Source organism: Erpetoichthys calabaricus, chromosome 14 (assembly GCF_900747795.2).
Source record: "Erpetoichthys calabaricus chromosome 14, fErpCal1.3, whole genome shotgun sequence".
Classification (NCBI taxonomy): Eukaryota; Metazoa; Chordata; class Cladistia; order Polypteriformes; family Polypteridae; genus Erpetoichthys; species Erpetoichthys calabaricus.
In genome coordinates, this window is record NC_041407.2 from 10,169,954 (window position 1) to 10,192,651 (window position 22,698).

A 22,698-nucleotide genomic window follows, 5' to 3' on the forward strand; every position below is an offset into this window, starting at 1 on the left:
TAATTTTATTAAAAATATATTTTTATAAATTTTTTCTTAACCATATTACCTGTCATTTGCAAACTGCTGGTAAAATAGAATAGACAGATACACAATAGACTAGATAGATAGATATCTATCTATCTATCTATCTAGTCAGCTCAGATTAGTGCATTGTGCATTTTATTCCAATTTTAAAATACACCATTAGATAAACATACAGGGTATGTGCCCCACCTCCCCAATAACTGATATTTGACACATCGAAAGATCGTTTACAATAACAATGTAAAAGCACCCAGCTGTTTCACTGAACATGCCAGACTAACAGGCATGTGTGGCACATTTAAAAGTTTGTCCTTTTTATGCTAATAACAAACTTAGCAAAGTAGGCTACCTTAGAAACTGTGGGAGACCTCCGACGACTTGAAAATCCCTTCTCTAGCCTATTAATAAACATGGTTATGAAAACAACTAAAAATAATTAAATATGGGTTTAAGACAAAGAGTATAACCACATCAGAGTGAGACCACCTGGTTAGAACACTCCCCCCTCAGATGTAGCAAGTACCCATAAGTATGCTGTTGCCAGTTATGCCAGCCATGGTACTTACTGTCACAGGTGGCACAGTGGTAGTGCTGCTGCTATGCAGTAAGGAGATTGTGGGTTCGCTTCCCGGGTCCTCCCTGTGTGGAGAGCGCTTTGAGTAGTGAGAAAAGCGCTATATACATGTAAAGAATTATTACCAATCCAGGGGACTGGGGTATGCACTTGGCCTAGCAGTGAAATTCTGCTTCATGGAGTTCTGTTATTTCAGTGTTTTAAGCCTCGCTGATGAGCACTAAAAGGGGAGACTAGAATTTCATGGTTTCTTGGCCGTTACTTCAGCCATTTCACTTGGCTCATGATCAAGGCTCCTTTCCAGACTAGCTTAAAATTTGAAAGGTGGCTGCACAATATCACAAACAAGTTACATCTAACTACTGGGTAAAATTAACTGCCATCATTTTTTGGGAGTTATCATGAACGTACATGTGGAGTCCCCGAGTCTACGTGGTGGCAGTTAACTTCTTGGTGAGGGTGTTAGCTTAATGTCTAATTGGACCATTTCACCCATATTTAGTGGAACCTTATTGTGATCTAAATTTTCAGTTGTTAGTAAAGACGAAAGGCTTTTTGGCTCTGACAAGCAGAGCTTCCAATGATTCAGTCTTCTCAGTAAAAAGTGTTTCTCTATGGCTGGTGACTGTGTCACTAGAGAGAATGTGGTAACCCGGCACAACATAACCGTTTAGCTTCTATAAGCCTGGGTCGTCATCCACATTGTCAGGAAACATGCCTTACTCCATTACTGTACCCCACCCTCTCTGCACGTTCTTCTGGCTGCCATTCTTCAGTCTGTCCTCGCTAGTGTTGCTGTCCAACCTCACACCACCACAAACTAAACATACATGCTGCTTGAACTTATGATGTGCAGCAAGCAGCGCACCTCAGGGTTTTGCTGAAAACGTTCTTAAATCAAGCTACAATTAGCTCAATTCATTTTTACTGTAGGAAATCTATTCTGCTTCTGAATGTAAAATGACCCGATGTGTACCTGTGTCCACTTAGACACTGTCTCAAAGCTAGTCCGCTGGCTAGATTAGATGTTACAATGCAATAAGGGAAGTTTGTTTTTTGAGGGGGAAAAATTAATTGAATCTCAAAATCAATACAGTGATTCAGCTTAAACTCAACACAAGTTAAACAATGGCTTACCATTAACATCCCTACTTAGGGTCACTGCACAATATTCCATATACATCTGAACAGCAGTGAAAATGTAACATCTGATGCCTGACACCAAGAGTTAGGAAGGCAATTAATTACCTCTTCTGCATTCTCGTCACCCTTAGCAAACTCGCTGCTGGCTGAAGCTTGGTTCTCGTCATTCTTCTGCTTCTTGTTACACTCCTGTAAAGCAAATGAGGGTTCATCAGTATTCCAGAAAGAAGAAGAGCTTAAAATAGAAGTTAATCATGAGGACACTACATCAAGTTGAGTGGTAATAATTCAATTTCTCTTTTAAATTTTCACTATATATAGCTTACTATTAATACTTAATGTGTAAGCAGCATTCATAAAAAGAAAATTAAAAGTGAATTTGTTCAGACTTCATTCCTCAAATTTGTCTATTCTGTGCCTACAGGATGTTTAGTTGTCATTTTTTGGGTTGAAAGGACTAGTGATTAATTTAGCCTTTTATTATAATGTCCTTACATCCTTTAACATTTTATAATTAACTATTCACTAAAATAATTAAATTTTAAATGTTAATTCTGATATACTTTTGGTAAGACAGACAGAAGTTTCAAGGTAAGGTCAGGGCACTGGACAGTAGTGACGTGTTGCATGTTGATTAGCATGTGCAAGTAAGAATTTCACTGTACATGTAACAGTAATGACCCCATAAACCTATAATGGACATCAGGTGAGGACACATTTTATTCAATTTTAGAATAATCAAACTGGTAGGTATTTTGCAAAGGCCATATTGAGAAATTAATTCTAGTCAACATTGTTGGTTTGATTTATTTAATGTGCGACCATGCAGGATGAAAGAAAGAAATGCTGCAATTACCAAATGTTATAATAAAGAGCGCTGCTCTAAGTCATGAATCACTACAAGGTGAAAAAGGAGGAAAACCATTTGCTCACCGCGTCAGTGTGCAACAGATAAAACAAAGCAGCATTACTTATCAAAACAAACAAATGAAGGCACTTGCAGGGCCTTAAAATTGATGCATAGTTTTGCCCCAGAATGCAATACTTAGTATTTCTTCACATGCTCTCAAGTACCTGTTAGATACAATTTTTTTTTTTTTTTTTTTTTTTTTTTTTTTTTTTTATATAAACAGAGTCCAAAACCTAGTATATATCAGTAATTAAAATACAAGAGAATTTTTTTTCCTTAACAATGTAACAATCTCATGAACGGTTGGGCCTCAAAGAAAACAGCTCAGCTATCCATTACATCTGTAATCACAGATCATAATTGATAAATAAACACATGCATATCATACATACATTATAAATTATGTACGTAAGTATTTGCATACATATATACAAATACACGTACACCCTTTTCTTGGTCCGCTACAGTACTTACTATGCTGGTAGTCATCATCAAGTCAACACCTGCATGCCCGAGCAACTGGCGTCTTACATCCCGTGTTCTTAACAGCTCCCTCTTAATTCAAAGTATAGACCTACACGGTGGGTGTCAGGCAAAATTTCACAAGGGGATGCTTGAAATTCTGAGTAGGGCAGTGATATTTTAGTAGGAAAAAAAAAAAAAAAAAAAGTAATTTCCACTACCCAACCAAAATTCATGGTTCACTGGGATTGACAGGAAAAGTAACATCACTATTAATTTGGCATTGAAAAGCCCGCCACAAGTTTAATCAATAGTTACTTGCAAGTCTTCCTTGATTAATCTTAAAAGTTTTAAAGATTTCCAGGTCAACATACTCAAATTTTAATTCAAAATTCGCTGTACTTTCTAATTAAAACAATACTGATGCTCTGTGTAAGAAAGGACAGAGCCAGTTATACTTCCTTTAGAAGGCTGGCGTCCTTCAACATCTGCAATAAGATGCTGCAGATGTTCTATCAGATGGTTGTGGCGAGCGCCTTCTTCTACGCGGTGGTGTGCTGGGGAGGCAGCATTAAGAAGGACGCCTCACACCTGGACAAACTGGTGTGGAAGGCAGGCTCTATGGTTGGCATGGAGCTGGACAGTTTGACATCTGTGGCAGAGCGACAAGCGCGTAGCAGACTCCTGTCAATCATGGAGAATCCACTGCATCCACTTATCAGTATCATCTCCAGACAGAAGAGCAGCTTCAGCGACCGACTGCTGTCACTGTCCTGCTCCACTGACAGACTGAGGAGATTGTTCCTCCCCCAAACGATACAACTCTTCAATTCCACCCGGGGGATTAAACGTTAACATTATTCAAAGTTATTGTCTGTCTGTATACCTGCATTGTTATCACTCTTTAATTTAATATTGTTTTTTGTATCAGTAAGGTGCTGCTGGAGTATGTGAATTTCCCGTTGGGATTAATAAAGTATCTATCTATCAATGGATACTCAAGTCACTTGCTAGACAAAGACACTCAAAAATAATGGCCAATAATGTAGTTTACCCCATAACTGACACATGAACATTAATGCACACAAATGAAAGCCATTAAGGATTCTGTGTTCATTTCCACTTGTGATGTTGCAGAAGAGAGAGTGTGAAATGGATGTTTGAAGGTTTACACTGTGCAAACATGTCACTTCTGCTGCGAGGTGGATTACTGATCAGTGCCTTTATCTGAAGCATTTCTAAGGTACAAGTACTAATCAGTCATGGACTACAGCGCAGAAGAGACCACACACCTGACCCATCCAATTTTCAGAACCTGAACATTCTTCCATTTCAGCACTGGGAGGAGGTACAGCCAAACATGCTCACTTACTTGCAAGGCAGTAAACTCTCTGTAAGGAATGTCAGTCATGTGCCAACATTGAGTTGTCAATTAACTAATACCTAGAGACCTCCTCACCTTACAACTGGGGAGTGTGCAATGCGAAGTTAAGCAAATTGACACCTTTTAAAAATCGGCGAACTAAAATGATTACAATATACAAGCTTTCCAGGCAACTCAGGCCCCTTCTTGAGGCAGTTTGTAATCAAACTTTACACACTGCCTGACGAAGGAGCCAGAGTTACCTCAAAAGCTTACATATTATAATCTTTTTAGTTAGCCAATAAAGGGTGTCAATTTGCTTGACTTCACATTGCGTCCACAATGGCTAACAAAGCACAACACCCTACCAAAAGCGGAGTGTGCAAACAGAAGAGAGAATATGGCAAAAATTTTAAACCAGATCCCTAGACCTATGAGGCAATGGCATCATTAACCAGATTATCCTGCTGCTCACATTTGAGCAGGTCAGACGGTTATACAGATCGCCCTTCTTAGACACCATTGGAGAGAGGCTTTTTACTTGGCTCATTTCAAAAAGGTTTAGAATGGACACGTTCCATCATACAAAATTACTTTGCACACAAGTGATAATAAAGGCCACACACAAGCAAAAACACTGAAGATTGTTGATAACCCAGCAAACTGGTATCAAGTCAATTCACGTTAACGGAATCCAAAACAACAATGGAGAAGAATTACCCAGGCTAGGAAAATTCCATCATATGGAGTAGCATTGCAAAAATTTAAATAACGGATTGCACAAGTGTTGTCTGCAAAACTACTATATATTTAAGTTAATTAATAAATTAAAAAAAAACCCACACACCAAGATAAACACTCTCAAATAACTGAGTCTCCAAGAAAACTTTGCCATTTTTGCTTAACCAAAAACAAAATGCAAGTCATAGCATTGCAGTGGCTTATACTTGAATTTTAATGGTTTTAAGGATTACCATAATTACAGGCTAGTAATACACACAGAACATTTTACTCAAATCAGATCAGACAACGCTTCTCCTTTCCAGCTAGATAACACAAGAAGTTTTTGGGTTAAACACACGTTTTTCTTTCAGCTGTTCATCTTCTTCCACATCTTTCTGCCCTCTCCATCTTGCTCTGTCACACCCATCACCTGCATGTCCTCTCTCACCACATCCATAAACCTCCTCTTAAGCCTTCCTCTTGTCCTCTTACCTGGCAGCTCTATCCTTAGCACCCTTCTCCCAGTATACCCAGCATCTCTCCTCTGCACATGTCCAAACAAATGCAATCTTGCCTCTCTGACTTTGTCTCCCAACTGTCCAACTTGAGCTGACCCTCTAATGTCCTCATTTCTAATTCTATCCATCCTTGTCACACCCAATGCAAATCTTGGCATCTTTAACTCTGCTACCTCCAGCTCTGTCTCCTGCTTTCTGGTCAGTGCCACCATCTCCAGCCCATATAACCTAGCTGGTGTCACTACCATCCTGTAGACCTTCCCTTTCACTCTTGCTGGTACCCGTCTATCACAAAATTACTCTCGACACTTTTCTCCACCCATTCCATCCTGCCTGCACTCTCTTCAGGTTAAATATACAGAAGTACCTAAAAGGTCAGCAATTGATCAGGCAAGCTCAATTAATGGAATACAAAATTAATGCCTACCAGATTTCAAAGAAAATTAGGAAAGGAATAGTTCAAAAGTTAAGTAAAGCAGGTCTTCCATCTCCAATTGTGTTCTGCAGGCAAACTTAGGATCCTTCAATTGGGGGAAAGCGAAGCAGCGTGCAAACAACGTAGTGAAACTTGCCAAATGGCCTGGGGCCTTATGCATAATGCCGTGCATAGAACTCACACTATAACATGATGCAAGCACAAAAGCGGAAATGTACTTATGCACAAAAAAATCCAGATGCATAAATCTGTGCGTTCGCCAACTTCCACGTTCTTCCGCTCCATAAATCCCGGTCAGCGTGGAAATTAACGCATGCGCCTGCTGTCCCGCCCCAACTCCTCCCAGAATTACGCCTCTTTAAATATGCAAATCAATACAAGTAGTCCTTAAGCTCAGTGTTCTGTGAAAAGGCAATGGCAAACGTACGAGGAAAAATAGAAAAATTTCAGCAAATACCAAGTGAAGGCAAAGAAAAACGTACTATTTGTTGGTTTAAACAGTTATATAAACAACAAAAGGAAGTTGATCGAGTGACATAGCGTGACGGAGAAACTCAAAAGCTCAAGTTCACAAAGTCGCACAGTGCCCAAAATAAAAAAGTTGTCACATATCAAAGTCGGCGTGAAAAGGCGATTCGTAGCCCACCATCTGAGTGTTATATGAAAGCTTATAAGCACGAAATGTCAACTTTAATCTCGAAATTTCCACTTTAATCACGTAGTTTATTTTGTCATTAAAGTAGATCATCATAAACTTCATCTTAAAATCATTTAATTTACTAGTTTCTCAAATCCCATCATAACTAAAGTAGCACGTTAAATGCTTTGTTTTGTATTTGATCTTATATGTGCTCTATGTGCCTGAATCACTTTGTGCTCTTCCTCTGACAGGACACAGCATCCATTACATTCGTAATATTAAAGCACTCAGAATAATTAAAATACTGAGATGTATACGTGATATCATTTTCATGATGATGAGTTAAAGCATGTTATTAAACATGGGAACATGGTGGCACAGTGATTGTTAATGTCTTACGCAAGAAGCTTGCTGCGCCGTGCGCGACCTTTGATGAAATGCTTTATTACAGAAGTACTATCTTTTTCAAACGTACTAACCCCCAATTCCTGTCCTTACTTTTTTCTCCAAATACAGAGCTGATTGTGTGGCGATTTGGGTAACAGACGTTAAGCCATCTGTAAGCTTAGAACGGTGATTCTTCAAAACTCTTAAGGAACATCGAAATATCTTCGTAATGTTTAATTATTCTATCCATCTATCCTTCCAGTGTCGCGCCAAGTTTAGGTTTTATACATCGTGATATGATCGTGGAAACGTTCTTACGCAACATTTCTGTGCGTATGCACCGTTTATACATGATGCCCCTGGTCATTAAACAGTGATGATTACCATTGAACACGAGAGCCATTGGATCGTTATTGTAAATCCAAGACTGACCCCAAAACAAGTGACCCAGTGAAGCAGTCGCCCGACAACATTGCTCATAAGCACCCAGCTTCAACCCTACATGTTACAAACCTTGATGATTTCTTATTAGGAGAAGACTTCCTTTCATTAACTTAATGACTAACTTAACCTGTAGTGGTGCTGGCAATGGGAAGTTTATCTAGGGGTATGCCCAGTATGTGAATATATTATATGCATGCATACCTTTAATCAAGAGTTAAACATTTCATCCACATTTTATTATAGTAGATCAGGACACATTACTTATTTTTCTTCCTGCAATTCAAAATATGACCGGACAACTTTGAGTCCTGTTATTTGAAAGTGACAAATATGAATGGCTTCAAACTATTAATCTGGATCTCATTTTCTTGAAAGTTGATACTGAAAGGCCACCACCAAATTCCAATTCAAGCAAATATTAAAGAAGGCCATCACAGATGATGAAAGACATGGGATGGCAAGAGGCACGTCATTTTTATTCAATATACTGTTCATAATGCATCCATCTATATTTATGTAAGTCACTTAGGAAAGGACTATTTTTAAGGAAAAAAAAAAAATACAAGCTTCAGATAAGTGTTACGAGGCAATCAGCACAAAAATGTAAATTTCCTCTTTCAGAATGGATGTTAGACAACAGCAGGTGATCCCGCTGAGAGATTACAGTACAGTATTAGGAATGAGCTTCTTATATATAAATAAGACTGATGTGCCTAACAATGAAGGTGGGGACCATACACTTTAACTATAAAGCTGTACAAAAACAAAACAAAAATTGAACATCTCATAAGATATAAATGGACATTTTCTAAAATGAAGGGGTATAAATCCATTGGAAGGGATCATAGATTACCTGGGGCTTTTTGGTTCACACATGGTGGCGTTTTCTGGATTTTAATAACAACAAACAACTACAGGAAAAAAAAAAATAGCAAGTCTCCGGAATAAGCAGGCTGATCCACTGTGGCACACTCCGAGAACAACACACAGCATGAAATAAAGGACACAGCTGGAGGCCATTAGACAAAATTTAATCTATCCTGCACTGCTTTTTCAGTACCGATAGTGAAAAATGCCTATGTTTCAAGACCGTGAACATTTTTAACATCTGAAACTTACTCTAGAACACTAGTCTCTGTCTGGGTACATTATTAATCTTTCAAGTGTATTTATATTTTGGGACACCACTTCAACAAATATCCATCCATCCATCCATTTCCCAACCCGCTGAATCCGAACACAGGGTCACGGGGGTCTGCTGGAGCCAATCCCAGCCAACACAGGGCACAAGGCAGGAAACAATCCTGGGCAGGGTGCCAACCCACCGCAGTTCAACAAATATCATTAACAAAAGAATGGCAGAAATTAGACAAAATTACAATCACATATCAAAATAGATAGTTCTCACCCTAACCTCTGATAATTGATTATTCTGCTTGATATAGAGTGGTGGCTTTGAGGCTAGGGATCTGTACCCGCAATCCCAAGGTGACCAGCTCAAATACTGTAAACGCCAGAAGCGATTCCACCACGTTGAGCCCTTAACCTGCAATTTCTCCATCCTGGGTATGACGTCCTCCAGTTTGCAGGGGTTGATGGCAGGACTCCAGCCACCATAAACAAAAAAAAAAAAAACAACTTCATACTGTTCCATTCTACTCAAACTAGTCTGGTGCTAAGGTGTCGCCCGAGGTAGTTCATTGTGTGGCAGGGGCGGGCAACTCGCTGTATCAGTGCATACTCCCAACCTTTGCTTGATATTTGGGAGGGTTTATGCAATGACACATACCCAGAACTGACTTTACATATTGTGCATGTAATAAAAATCTTCAAAATGTTAGGTCAAATTGTTTCACTTTTTAAAAATCGGGTTGGCCTGCAGAACTAGCAAGGAAACTAATGACAGTAATTACAGGAAATCACAATGAATGTGTACAGAGCAACAGAACAAAACTTCAATAGTGAAATGGGACTTCCTTATAAAAACACACTGCATCAGTAAATGATCACCTACCAGTTTTTAATTCTGTCATACTACACTAGTCACATCTTGACTCTGTATCTAATGCGCCTCACATCCCTAATTTCAAGTGTATTTAAATGGAGGCTGAATATTCAAAATTGCATAGAAAGGTTCAAATCTCCATATTCAACTTTGTATTACACAGACATGACTGAGGCATTGTGGGATTTCTGTCATATCACTAACTACCTTGGACGCGTTTATATTTCATTTCCAGGAACATGCCACTTAAAAATTTCTAGTTGGAATGTTTGTTTTCAATCGACAGAGCATACAGCATACGCCACCCAAACAAAATGGGAGAAACGCACACAATGCAAGTGGAGTCGAGTCACACTACTGTGCACAAGGACTTCCCACAAAACAGTTTTAAAAAATGACATACAATTGTTAGTCCCTTTTTGTTACTTGCAGATATTCTTCCCAGGGTGCTTCCAGAAGCCAGAGCATGGAATAAAGCTACCAATCTTTTATATACGCGGAGGTACTACGGGTCTTTAACAAATGGAGCAATTCAGTCTTATTATCGTGTCATCATCTAATGACCAGAGGCTTACATCTCAGACCTGTGCGGTTTGGTGCCGTCCACAGAATGACAGTGTTCACATATTTCAAGTGACACCTCCATACCATGAACAATTTTCAATACAGCAACGAAGCACCACAAGTGTTTCTTTAATACACAAAGGGAGACAGGAAAGCATCACAACATGGTCATTTAACATTAAAGTTTTGAGCGACACAGTGATCTTCCTAGGTTAATTAATAAAACATAAATGAACAAATATAGGCATCCAAGTTAAACCTATACTCAAATGAGCAGATATTTAAAATGACCAATTTAGATGACACACCTAATCTGACCAGCTGATCAATACAATATTTATTAAAAGAATTAAAATGATGTAGTTAAACAAAAAAAGCATGCAAAGAAAGTAAGACATTGAATGGTTCCTTGGGTTCGTTATATCATTTATTAATATAAAAAAAAAAAAAAGTTACCCAGCTCAACAAAGAAGTGAAAAAAGTCAAATTATAGAAGACAGTCCAAAGTGTGCATTTAAGTTAACAGAAACCAGCTTCCATCCATCTTGTGGACACACTTTCTCCATCCAAATATCACACACATGGCAAGATCCAATTTATCAAGAAACAAATAAAATGCTTTGGAGATTTGGAAAGAACCCCAAGCTCCCACAAAATTATTGCTAACCTACACCTTGCACATTTCAACACTTTTTGTATCAGTGATCTGAAAACGCTGGGTCCCCAAGCATAAGGAATGAGCACAGGGGCCCAAGTGTCCTCTTCAGCACTGCCATGCCAGCATACGGAGAGTTTCAGTGCCATAAAGCTATGAGGATTATGGTATCCTTCAAAAACAAAAAAAACACAGCCTTGTCGACAGCATGCCAGCTTTCTTCATGCTAACCTCCATGGCAAACTCTGAAAATGAAACGTATGGCATTTGCTGTTCAAGTATAAACACGTGCAACCCCGCAGGTCTGCCACACTGACCTCACACTAATCTTGAGCCACAGAGCACAAGTTCTTGGGAGTTGCCATCTGGGTTTGTCAGTCCCGAACACTTTAAAAAGGTCCCATCCACACAAGCACACTGTGGTTTAACCTGAACATTCACATCACAACTAAAATGACCCAGCGGTCTTTTTTTTTTTTTTACTTAACATAAAAAAGCATGCATTTCCCACCATTCCCTTTTCCACTTTAAAATTTGCTTAAAAGTACAACAAGAGTTTTTAATCACCAAAAAAAGCAAACAAGTTCCGGCTATTGTGGACATCCCAAAATCCAGTACAGAACGATCAAAAAATAGAGGGCAACACACAATGACAACCCAAACGCCTGTCATCCAGTGATCATTTCATGAGACCCTTTTATTTTTATTTGTAATCGAATCTTTTCTGTCCCTTCCCCCCTTTTTTAACGCTTACACGCACTCCATTAGTACAATCACATGACGTTAGGCGGTCTCCAAACTGACAAGGTGAGTGGACCTGATAGTCGGTGACGGGACGTCCCGTCCAGAGTTGATTTTCTCCAGCACTGAGCAGTAATAGAAAAAGTTTATTCACAGAATTGGTATCTCTAAACTCTAACTTACATTTTGGTTAGATCTATAAAAGTTTCTTTTAAACGCTATGTCTTGCCGAACGAATCCTACTTTGGTCAAACCGTAGTGTCCAATGTCAAAACTTTACTGGGAATGTGGGTGGGGTTTATCAAAAAATGACTTTACAATAAAAAAAACAAATATCGTAGCACTCCGCAGACCTGGTTTCAGATGTTGGATTACAGACCTACACATGTAATTATTCAGCTGGCTTCTTCGAGAAAACGTACAAATAACATCGACAGGCCGCCTACAGTACAGTAAATGTCTACCAGCAATTCGAAAACAAGACAGGCCAGATGACACTCCGGGAGTCGTGAAAAACAAACGAGGAATTTGGCCTTGGCCCGCCCGTCAATCGTCCCCACCTACCCATACGGGGCGAAAAAAAGGGGGGGAGGGAATGTCCCTGACACAAGTCACAATGCGAAGACAGACGACCACCACAGTGGAGGAAGAGAGAAATCAGCCGTAGGAACATTCCCTCTTTATAACAACACCGCCGCCACAGATCGAGTTAAGCACCCTATCACTTCTCCGTCCAGTTCCCCAACTCACCGTTTTCGTACAATTGTCGCACTTCATTGGTAATTTCTTCGTTACGTCGGGGTTTCTCTGCTTCCTTTAGCTGCAGTCTGAAAGAAACTCTCTATTGTCTTTCGGATAAATAAAAATAACTCGGCTAGAAGAGCTTTAAAAAGCTCCGTTCACCTCACAAATTAAAACAAAACCATCTTTAGGGTTGTGTATTCCGGCGTCTTCTATTACTTTATATAGGGTAAACGGCGCGTCGCTCAAACGACACTCGGAACCCGCAGATTGAGGGCTCTGGCGTCCTATGACAGCGCGCTGAAGTCGCCCGCAGCCAATTGTTAGCAGGTTCCACCCTTCGTTTGTTTACGCGCGACTGAGATGTGATTGGACCGTCGTAACGGAGGTGGGTCGGAAATGTAGGAGGAGCTGACTTGAGAGGGCGTAACATCAGACGCGAGTCACGAGTTTCTTTGTGTTTCTCGCGTTTAAAAAACATTAAAAGAACACAACACAACTTTCCCACTCACCAAAGTTTAACGAGACGTTTTCGTGAATTCCACTGAAAAGCGTACAGCGTCGTTTACCAAGTAAAGCACGGCCTGGACACAGAGACCGTCGGCCGGATTAAAATAACTGTCACTTGAAGAGGCAGCTTTGTAACCTTTTGTGAAAATTCAGTGCCACGGCATGAGTCCGGGACAGCGAAATGACACCGGGCTCCAGAGCAACGTAATGAAAGCTGCGAACTGACAGGAGTTAAAGCCGTGGTTAGCATACAGCTGCGGACTAAACTTGTGTTTAAGGCCCAGCTGTAGTGAACTTTACCACTGATTTTAGTCCACTCCGCAGAGCTAAATCCGCGGACCCTAAGCAAAAAGGTGCTGCCCCCTAGAGGCGAATAACTTAAACCGGCTCTTCCTACATATGGTCCATTCTCCTGTGTTTTCACTCAGCAATATCATACGTGTGATGTTTGTGGATTATATCTATCTGTTTTCCAATTCCCCATATCCTGAGCAGCGTTGCAGGTAAGATGGAGGCTATTGAAGAATATCTGTAAAATTTAAATAAAACTGCTTTACATCATTTATTAATCCATTCATTTTAGTAACCCGTGCATCCAATGCAGGGTCACAGTGCAACTAGGATCTCATCAATCATTGGGCACAAGACCATCTTCGGCCTTTGTTGACCCTTTAGTTTCTTAATGTCTCATTTTTTTGTTTTTTTAATGTACCATGTGTTTGGTGGGTGCCCCCTTCCCCGACAAACAAACCAAAAGCCCCCCGACCCAGAGGGAAGGACCACCTGCCCATCACTGCAAAGGACCTCCCTCAGCCCTGTAAAAGATGAGGAAAACCCACAGTCCCTTGCAGTTCATTGAATGCACTTATGGTGTGGTGAGTTTTCCTGTGTTGTTTTGCTGTTTTTTTGTTAATTTATTTTTTGATTTTTGTTTTCTCTTGCTCTATTTTTTTTTTTTTTTTACTTTGCCTCTTGGATGTTGTATTGGGACTGTGATTGCCTGTTTTGATGGCATTGCCGTTTGGTAATCTTTTATTTGTAATAATACAACATTTGAACTTTTTTTATGAGTAGCTGGGGTTTGATGGTGAGATATGTCTTGGGACACTTATCTGTTAAGGAACCCCCTAGTTTGCAAGACATGGAGAGAACATGAAGTGCCCAAGCTACAGAGTCTAAGCACCTGGAGAAATTAACTTCTGGAACATTGTGTACCACATGTTAGAATTTAATTGCGTGAGGACTCCAAAAGGTACCTGCTGCACTCTTTCATCTCCCTCTACAATTGCAGACTCAACTGGGCACCTCTCTACACTGGTAGATAGATAGATAGATACTTTATTAATCCCAAGGGGAAATTCACATACTCCAGCAGTAGTATACTGATACAAAAAACAATATTAAATTAAAGAGTGATAACAATGCAGGTAAAAACAGACAATAACTTTGAATAATGTTAATGTTTACCCCCCCCCCCCCAGGTGGAACTGAAGAGTCGCATAGTGTGGGGGAGGAATGATCTCCTCAGTCTGTCAGTGGAGCAGGACAATGACAGCAGTCTGTCGCTGAAGCTGCTCCTCTGTCTGGAGATGATCCTGTTCAGTGGATGCAATGGATTCACCATGATTGACAGGAGTCTGCTGAGCGCCCGTCGCTCTGCCATGGATGTCAAACTGTCCAGCTCCGTGCCTACAATAGAGCCTGCCTTTCTCACCAGTTTGTCCAGGCGTGAGGTGTCCTTCTTTATGCTGCCTCCCCAGCACACCACCGCGTAGAAGAGGGCGCTCGCCACAACCGTCTGAGAGAACATCTGCAGCATCTTATTGCAGATGTTGAAGGACGCCAGCCATCTAAGGAAGTATAACCGGCTCTGTCCTTTCTTGCACAGAGCATCAGTATTGGCAGTCCATTCTAATTTATCATCCAGCTGCACTCCTAGGTATTTATAGGTCTGTACCCTCTGCTCACAGTCACCTCTGATGATCACAGGGTCCATGAGGGGCCTGGGCCTCCTAAAATCCACCACCAGCTCCTTGGTTTTGCTGGTGTTCAGGTGTAGGTGGTTTGAGTCGCACCATTTAACAAAGTCCTTGATGAGGTTCCTATACTCCTCCTCCTGCCCACTCCTGATGCAGCCCACGATAGCAGTGTCGTCAGCGAACTTTTGCACGTGGCAGGACTCCGAGTTGTATTGGAAGTCCGATGTATATAGGCTGAACAGGACCGGAGAAAGTACAGTCCCCTGCGTCGCTCCTGTGTTGCTGACCACAATGTCAATGGTAAGGCTTCTGCTGAACTTACAGTCTGTCCCCGTGGGCAATGCAAAGAATAAAAGCAAATATTTGGAAAGCTGGGTTGTCTCAGGGCACGACACACACACACACACCCACTGGACTTTTTACATGGCCTTCATCTCCCCTTTTTTGTCCAAACACAGGCCCAGAACTGTGTGATTTAACATTAAGTCCGATGTTTTTTTGCATTTTTATTTCAGTCTGGAGGGCCCACTGTTCTCACACAGCCAGACCCACATTTTCAAAATGATACATGAGAAACAAAAAAAAAAACAAGCTGCAAATGATTTACCTCAACAGTTCTGAGATTTACCATAATTGTAGTCACATGCAAGGTCTCCATCAGGCAAGCGTGTCACGACGGGTGGGGATAATAACAGGCCTTCAAAGTGAGAAGCTGAATCCAAGGCTCAGCAGCTCAGAGGCCCACACAGCTGCCTGGGAACGAGTTGTCGGGAGAACTTCATCCAGGAGTGTGAGGAGGGCAGAGCACAACCGAGGAGAAGCAGGAGAGCAACTTCCCTCTGACTTCACAAGCGGAGACAATTCTAAAGACGGGGCCCTCCATAATGTTTGTGACAATGACACATTGTTTCTTGATTTAGCCTGCCAAAACAATTCAGATGTGATTCAAGTGCCCATTGCAGACTTTCTTTTAAGGGAATTTGCACACACTTTTCCTAATTTGAGGGCCCCTTAACGTTTGGGACACAGCAATGGCAGGTCATATTTAGTTGTTTGTCGCGTAGCCCTCACATGCAATGACTGCTTGAAGTCTGCAATTCATAGACATCACCAGCTGCTGATGCTCTGCCAGACCTCTAATGCTGCCATCTTTAGCTCCTGCCTGTTTTGGGGGGGTTGGGGGGCTTGTCCCCTTAAGTTTTCTCTTCAGCATATGGAAGGCCTGCTCAGTCGAATTTGAATCGCGTGACTGGGTTGGCCTTTCAAGAATTTTCCATTTTTTAGCTTTGATAAACTCCTGTGTGGCCTCAGCAGGCTTTTTGGCTCCTTGTCTTGTTGTGGGACGGAGCATTCAGACCCCTGTACACTTTATTGTGTTGCAGGTTTAATTTTAAATGGATTAATTAGCAACTTTTGTCCAGCAATCTGCATTCAGTAAAGACAAAAATGAAAGCATTCTCAGAAAGGCCTACAAACATATTAAATATCCAAAAGTGAAGTTTGCATGTTCTCCTCATTCCTGGCTTGCCTGCCACATCCTTTCACAAGCTACGACTAACGGTGCATGCAAACCGATATTTGGTTATGACGCCCATGGACTCCAGCACTCTGTTCACTGTGTGGTCTTCTTACCTGTGGGGGGTCTCTATGAGAGGTTCCTTTGTTGGGAGAACTAAGCTTTGGGAAGCCCTGCATTAAGTATAATTCTGGGATTTGGGGGCACAATTCGGAGCCTGAGTGTTGGTCTGCACAAGCATTTATTTTACATTTACATGTATATGTCCGACACCTTTTATCCAAAGTGACTTACATCTGTTGAGATACGGGTGAAATGGGTGACGTTTCTTTTGGTTTTCCAATTGGAGCACAGGCAGGTCAGGTGACTTGCTCCTGGTCACACAGTGTCATTGGGGGAGATCTGAACTCACAACCTCAGGGTTTGAAATTAAAATCCTTAACCAGCCACCGAGCCACCCTGCCTGCAAGCAGGGTCTAAAATCGGCTTCAGATGCTGGTGGACTGCCTGCCAAAGTACACATAGGAGGGGCTTTACATTCATCCTCCATGTTTATAAAGATGTAGAATGTTTAAACACTGACTGACTGGGGCAGGGGTGTCCAACTCTGCTCCTGGTGGGCTGCAGTGACTGCAGGTTTTCATTCTAACCATCTTCTTAATCCGTGAGCTGTTTGTTGCTGCTGATTCACTTGTCTTTAATTTAGTTTCAACTGATGTGACTCGGACCCCCTTAGTTGTTTCTTTTGCCTTTAAGAGCAGCCAAACAATCATGAGACACAAAACAAGCCACCAAATGACCAGCTAACCTGAAAATAAAGAAAGGTGAAGGTCTCGGTCATGTTGGTCTGCTAAAGTCACCAAAACATCTTGACGGTGGTCTTAGATAAAAACAGAAAATCAACAGAGAGCAGCGACAAGTCCTGATATTCAATAACGGCTTTAGTGAACAGCAAGAATTGGCTTCTCATTAAGAACCTGGTTGGAGTGAAATTGGTTGGAGTTTGATGTTTCTGTTTAGCTGGTCATCTGTTGGCTCGTTTCACATCTCATTTCTGTTTGGCTGCCATTTAATGAAGAAAAGAATCAATTCAGAGGACAATGAAAATGAAAGGAAAAGGAGTTAATTAGCAGTGAAAACTGCTCGCTGATTAGGAAAAGGGTTAGAATGAAAACCTGCAGCCACTGCGGCCCTCCAGGACCAGAGTTGGACACCCCTGGACTAGGGGATTCCATATAATATAGCAGTCTCAAAACTTGCTTAATCCAATTTGGGACTGCAGGAAGCATTGGGCACAAGGCGGGAACCAACCCTATATAGGACAACAGTCCATGTTGGGGAGTAAGAAACTTTGATGCCTTAAACCCTGAACTGGAGGAGTGGGTTAGAAAAAGATATGATGAATACATAGAAAAAGAGTCCTGATGAGTTTTCTGATGAGTCATATGTACAACTTGCCATTAAAAAAACTTGAGAACTAATAATCCGTTTCAGGAGAAACAACATCCACCTACAAGAAACCCCTCATCAAAGACCAGCATGTGGGGATTGTTGAAAGTTGCAAATTCTTCGAGACAATCGTGGACTCAGAACAGGAAGCACAGAAACCATCTGCAAAAAGGGACAAAAGGGTGTTTGTCTAAGAAAGCTGGGACTTTTTAGTGTGCATTGCAACATGATGTCCGTTTTAAGAGACTGCCCTAACATAACGTTCTGCTGGCTTTGGTTGGAATCCTTAATGTTAACAAGAAAAATAAGATACATTACTGTTGTGAGATGGAGTCTGAAACATGGAAACATAGACGGGAGGCTTCCAGAAATCAGCCAAGAAGCAGGCCAGGTGCACTTCCAATAATGCCCACTAGAGGGGGGTAGAGTGCCAAACCCAACTTGAATAAGGACAAGAACAAGAAGCTGTCTCTCTGTTACATTAAGTCTTTGAGGGCTGAATATTTTTTACAAAAAACAGTTTCTGAAAAACAATGGTTTCACACAGAAAACAACATAAAATGTCTGTTGCTGCATGTTGTGGCTGCCAGTTTGCCAAGAATGTGCAGCAGGCTGTCTTCACGTGGCTGGGGCAGCAGTAGCAGTGAACATAGTCACAGTGCATTGCAATGTGGTTTCTACCTCATATCATTAAGTGGCAGTTCTACCTGGTGAACATTGTCAGTACTACGATTAGCTGGAGACCAATCAGCTGAAGCTGGAACCTCGCATTCGTTTTCGATCACTTGTATCAAAATAGGAGTCCGACAAGTCATAGTCCAGTTCAGAGAGAATAGGCAAAAGTTGTCTGCGGCATATTTTGCTTTGTGTATTTGGTATGATCTCTCGCTAGATGTCAGTCCCATTTTTGCCATTGTTTGCGCCTTGCTACTCACGCGAGTGCAGGAAATCTCGGTCAAACCAATTAATTCCTTCAGGCAACAAGTTTCCAACTAAAACATAACAGTTGGTTTTGTCACAGTTTACAGTTGATTACCATCGTCAGTTCCTCGTTTTGACAAAAGTCGACATCAGCCCTGAAAGAGTTAAAAGAGTTTTCCGTCATGTCCGCGTTATTCAGCCTTGACATTCCCCTCCACACCCAGTCGTTACTCCTACTGCACACATCCCCTCTCCATCCCACCCTGTGACACTCTCAGTGCTGCTAACTCGCCTTTATAACGGCAAAGCAGAAAAGCAAATGATCTATTCAAGAATGTCGAATTTTAGATCGTGATAGAAAAAGAGCGGCAAGAGCTGATAATGGACATCGAAAAAAAGAAATTGAATAAAAAAAAGATGCATATAATGAAAATCAAGAACAAAGAGAATCGTCCAATAAATGAAATGAGGAGAATATCCCAATTAATATGCAAACACAATGAAAAATCAACATTTTCAGAATTAAGTTAGAGGATACAGTAATTCTTAATATTGTTTTTGACAAGGCATTAATGTAATTTAATTTTTTATTTACTTTTTTTTACGTTTTACTTCTACTTTTTACTACATTTTATTATTCATTTGTATTTTACATAGACTGCGGTGGGTTGGCACCCTGCCCAGGATTGGTTCCTGCCTTGTGCCCTGTGTTGGCTGGGATTGGCTCCAGCAGACCCCCGTGACCCTGTGTTCGGATTCAGCGGGTTGGAAAATGGATGGATGAATGGATTTTACATAGACAGTTTTAGTAAAATACTCAGGTAACTGATTTTCTATCTGTAATAACTAAGGACCAAACAGTCTGCCTTCCGTGACCTGCATTTTCTTCTATATACCAACTCTTTAAATACGGTCGCTTTTTGTAATGGATGAGCACCCTCACACCCTTCAAGCGGCTCAGCTGCAAGATATTGGGCACCCAATGCCCGGCCTTGGGGGTTGGCGAGCGAAGAGAGCAGGGGGCAGAGCCCCCTAGTAATTAGAAATGCTCGGTATCAACAAGAAAGCTCCAGAGAGCACAAAAGTCAAAAAGGAGTTGCCTGAAACACAAGATAGTCTGGGCGAACAAAGACCCAAAACAGAATCCAAACCTGAATTTAAAAGGAACGGGGCAGGAGTCTCACTGAAAACACAGATGTATAAACTGTGAGGGAATTTTGCATAAAAGTGGGCGGAAACAATTAGACGGTTCATTGAGTGACACATTTCTAAACCAATCCAAAGCCCCGTGAAGGTGGTGCTTAAAGTAGAGCCGGGGATTTTGAACTGCAAAAATCAGAGTTGTTCTTTTTAACCTTTTTTTTTCTTCTTCATTTAGCCTTATACAATTTCTTGCGTTAGGAATTTGTTAGTTTTCACATATCCCTTGGGGGTCAGCCATCGTACAGCACCCCTAGAGCAATTGCAGGTTAAGGGCCTTGCTCAAGGGCCCTGCAGAGTAGGATCCATTTTGACAGTAGCCGTCTGACTGACAGCAAGCCTCAGTTTGTGATGGGCCGTCTACAGTGCCTCCTAAAAACACCCTCTTAGACGTATCCATGTGCAGAAAGGATGTTGCATGTTTAAAAATAATCATAACCTGATTAAAAAGGGAAAACCTTCCTGTAGAATCGGATTATACATTGAAAATGGATGAGTGGTAAAAAAAATGCGCATGAATGGTTAGAGGAACACGACAAAGACTTTAACTTCAAATTCCTCCAATCTCAATCTGATCGAAATGCCCGTGGGTTGTGCTGGAGGCCCCCTTCACAATTTAAAGGATCTTCTGCTAACGTCTTGGTGCCAGAATAGTTGTGGTGTCCATGCCTCGATGGGTCAGAGCTGTTTTGGGGGTACATTGGTTTTAATGTTGTGGCTGATCTCGGTATAACATTTGAGATACAGTTGGTGTCCAAGCAGGTGAAACGGGAGATTTAAACCTACAACGTCCGGGATTGTAGTCCAGGGGGGTATTTTCCGTATGTCGCTTAAATCATCCGAGATCAGATGCCCCATCTTGGATGAGTTAATGCCGGTGAAACTCATCTGGGATAAGTCGGTTTTTCAAACGCAGCCGTGTAGTAGATTAGTCGAGCTGCATCTAATCATCCGAGATGAATGCGCGCGCCCGCGCTGATTGAAAAGTCTAGAAAACATGATCAGCAAGTCTTTGATAGGCTGTAACAAAATGACGAAAGAACGGGAGCATTTTTTTTTTCACACAAGCAGAGCAGGACCTTTTATTCGAAGGACATGAAGATTTTCAAGATTTAATATGCACAAGGGGTAACACTGCAAAAGCAGCCCAAACCAGAAAAGACAGCTGGCAAAAAGTGGCCAACAAATTAAACGCGTGTGCATTGTACTTACTGAAAGCAGCGTTTCATTTCCTATGTGTCAGATTAATTATTATTTAATATGTCATAATTCCAGATCAAATGTGAGCACAAGGAGAACATGGGAACAGGTTAAAGTGAAGTACAAGAATATACTTCAAACTGGTAAATATTGGTATATAACTATTTAAAGAATTGTTGACATAAAGAATCATATATAATGTAAAGAACATTAATTTTAAAGCTAATAAGAAGGCAGACAAGCAAAAACAGGTGGAGGTCCACGCGGTCCGGCCTAACCCCTGCAGAAGAGTTGGCTCTCCAGCAAAATGCCCATCGCCCTGTTTCTGAGGGCATCAGGGGGAAGCTCCTCCTCAGAACCAGTGGCAGGATGCAGTGGTCACTTCATTTCAGGTAAAGGATGGTCATTGCATATATTTGTCCTCAATGTGTGCCATAGGTAGGTTCTATATAGCCCTCTTTTTTTGTTGGGTCAGTTGCAGGGAATGTCATATCCCTTGAACTTATGTCTGACCAACGAGATATTGGCAAAGGTCAAATATTTGATGAAGACACTGTGTCTGATTATTCATCAGGAGGAGAGGTACATTTTCCAAATAATGTTTGATCAAACTCCACTCTGATCAGTCCCACGTGCTGCAGTCACATTTGGAAATCCTGGTAATGAGACTGTTAGGCTGATTGTGAGATTCTTCATGGAGCTGTGGGTGTTTTTACCTGTGTATTACCTACCTGCAATGGCATGAAACGCCTCTTTTATTGTCTGCACACGCAGGTGTCCAGGAAACACAATGAAAACCTGAAGGAAATGTTTCAGAGCCAAACAGACTTTACGAATTGCCTGGCAAACTGCACTCTTCGATAGATGTTCCGCATCGCCTACAGTATATAAAAAAGTGCCGCTTGCAAGAAACCTCAAAGCAATGCCTACTGTCTGTGTGGTTGTGAGAGCCCGACTTCGCCGAGTTTGACTTCGAATATACGGAGCTAATAAATCTTTGAGGTACAATATTCCCCCTCGGCTAAAGCGGTATCTTTCGTACAGAATTTCCTCCGGGGGCAATAAAGGATCTTGCCGATCGCGCAAAACCCTCTTTATATGAAATTCTCTTCGTATAATTTGCGCACCAATATCAATCGGTCGCTCATTCATGAACGGCGAAGCCCTGACTGGATGACTTCCACACCGTCACTGATCACGTGTGTAAACTAATCCTTGTTTACGCAGAACAAACCAGCTCCGAGCAGGTTTTTGGATTTGGATGTGTTGCTATGACAACGCTTCCAGCAAGAGTTTCAAAAAACCGACAGATCCAGGATCAGGCCAAATCGTTAACAATTACATCCGGCTAAGCGAGTAATCCACGTACGAAAAATACCCCCCAGATCTTAACCACCACGCCGCAAATCTTTTCAGCGCACTACAAAAAACTTACACCTTATTTATAGGGTGTTAACCTGTACCGGTATTTTATAACTGTGTCTCAACGCTTTTCTTTAGTTTCAAACGTTGATAGCGGCACTTTACTGTAATTACGGTAAACCTTGGAGGCGGGACAAAGACGCATAATTGGATCGCTGGCCAATAGGA

The 22,698-nt window shown here is 41.3% G+C and overlaps 1 protein-coding gene across 1 annotated transcript in view; it reads right to left on the bottom strand.

Annotated features, from left to right (window-relative positions):
* The window catches only part of narf (nuclear prelamin A recognition factor), a 32,017-nt gene extending 19,407 nt beyond the window's left edge, over positions 1–12,610 (bottom strand). Inside the window, exons 1-2 of the mRNA XM_028818389.2 lie at positions 12,343–12,610; positions 1,850–1,933 (exon numbers count right to left, since the gene is read on the bottom strand). Coding sequence (XP_028674222.1) covers positions 1,850–1,933; positions 12,343–12,369 — 111 coding nt within the window. The 5' untranslated portion in view covers positions 12,370–12,610. The remainder of the gene's footprint in view (positions 1–1,849; positions 1,934–12,342) is intronic.
* Positions 12,611–22,698: the final 10,088 nt, after the last annotated feature.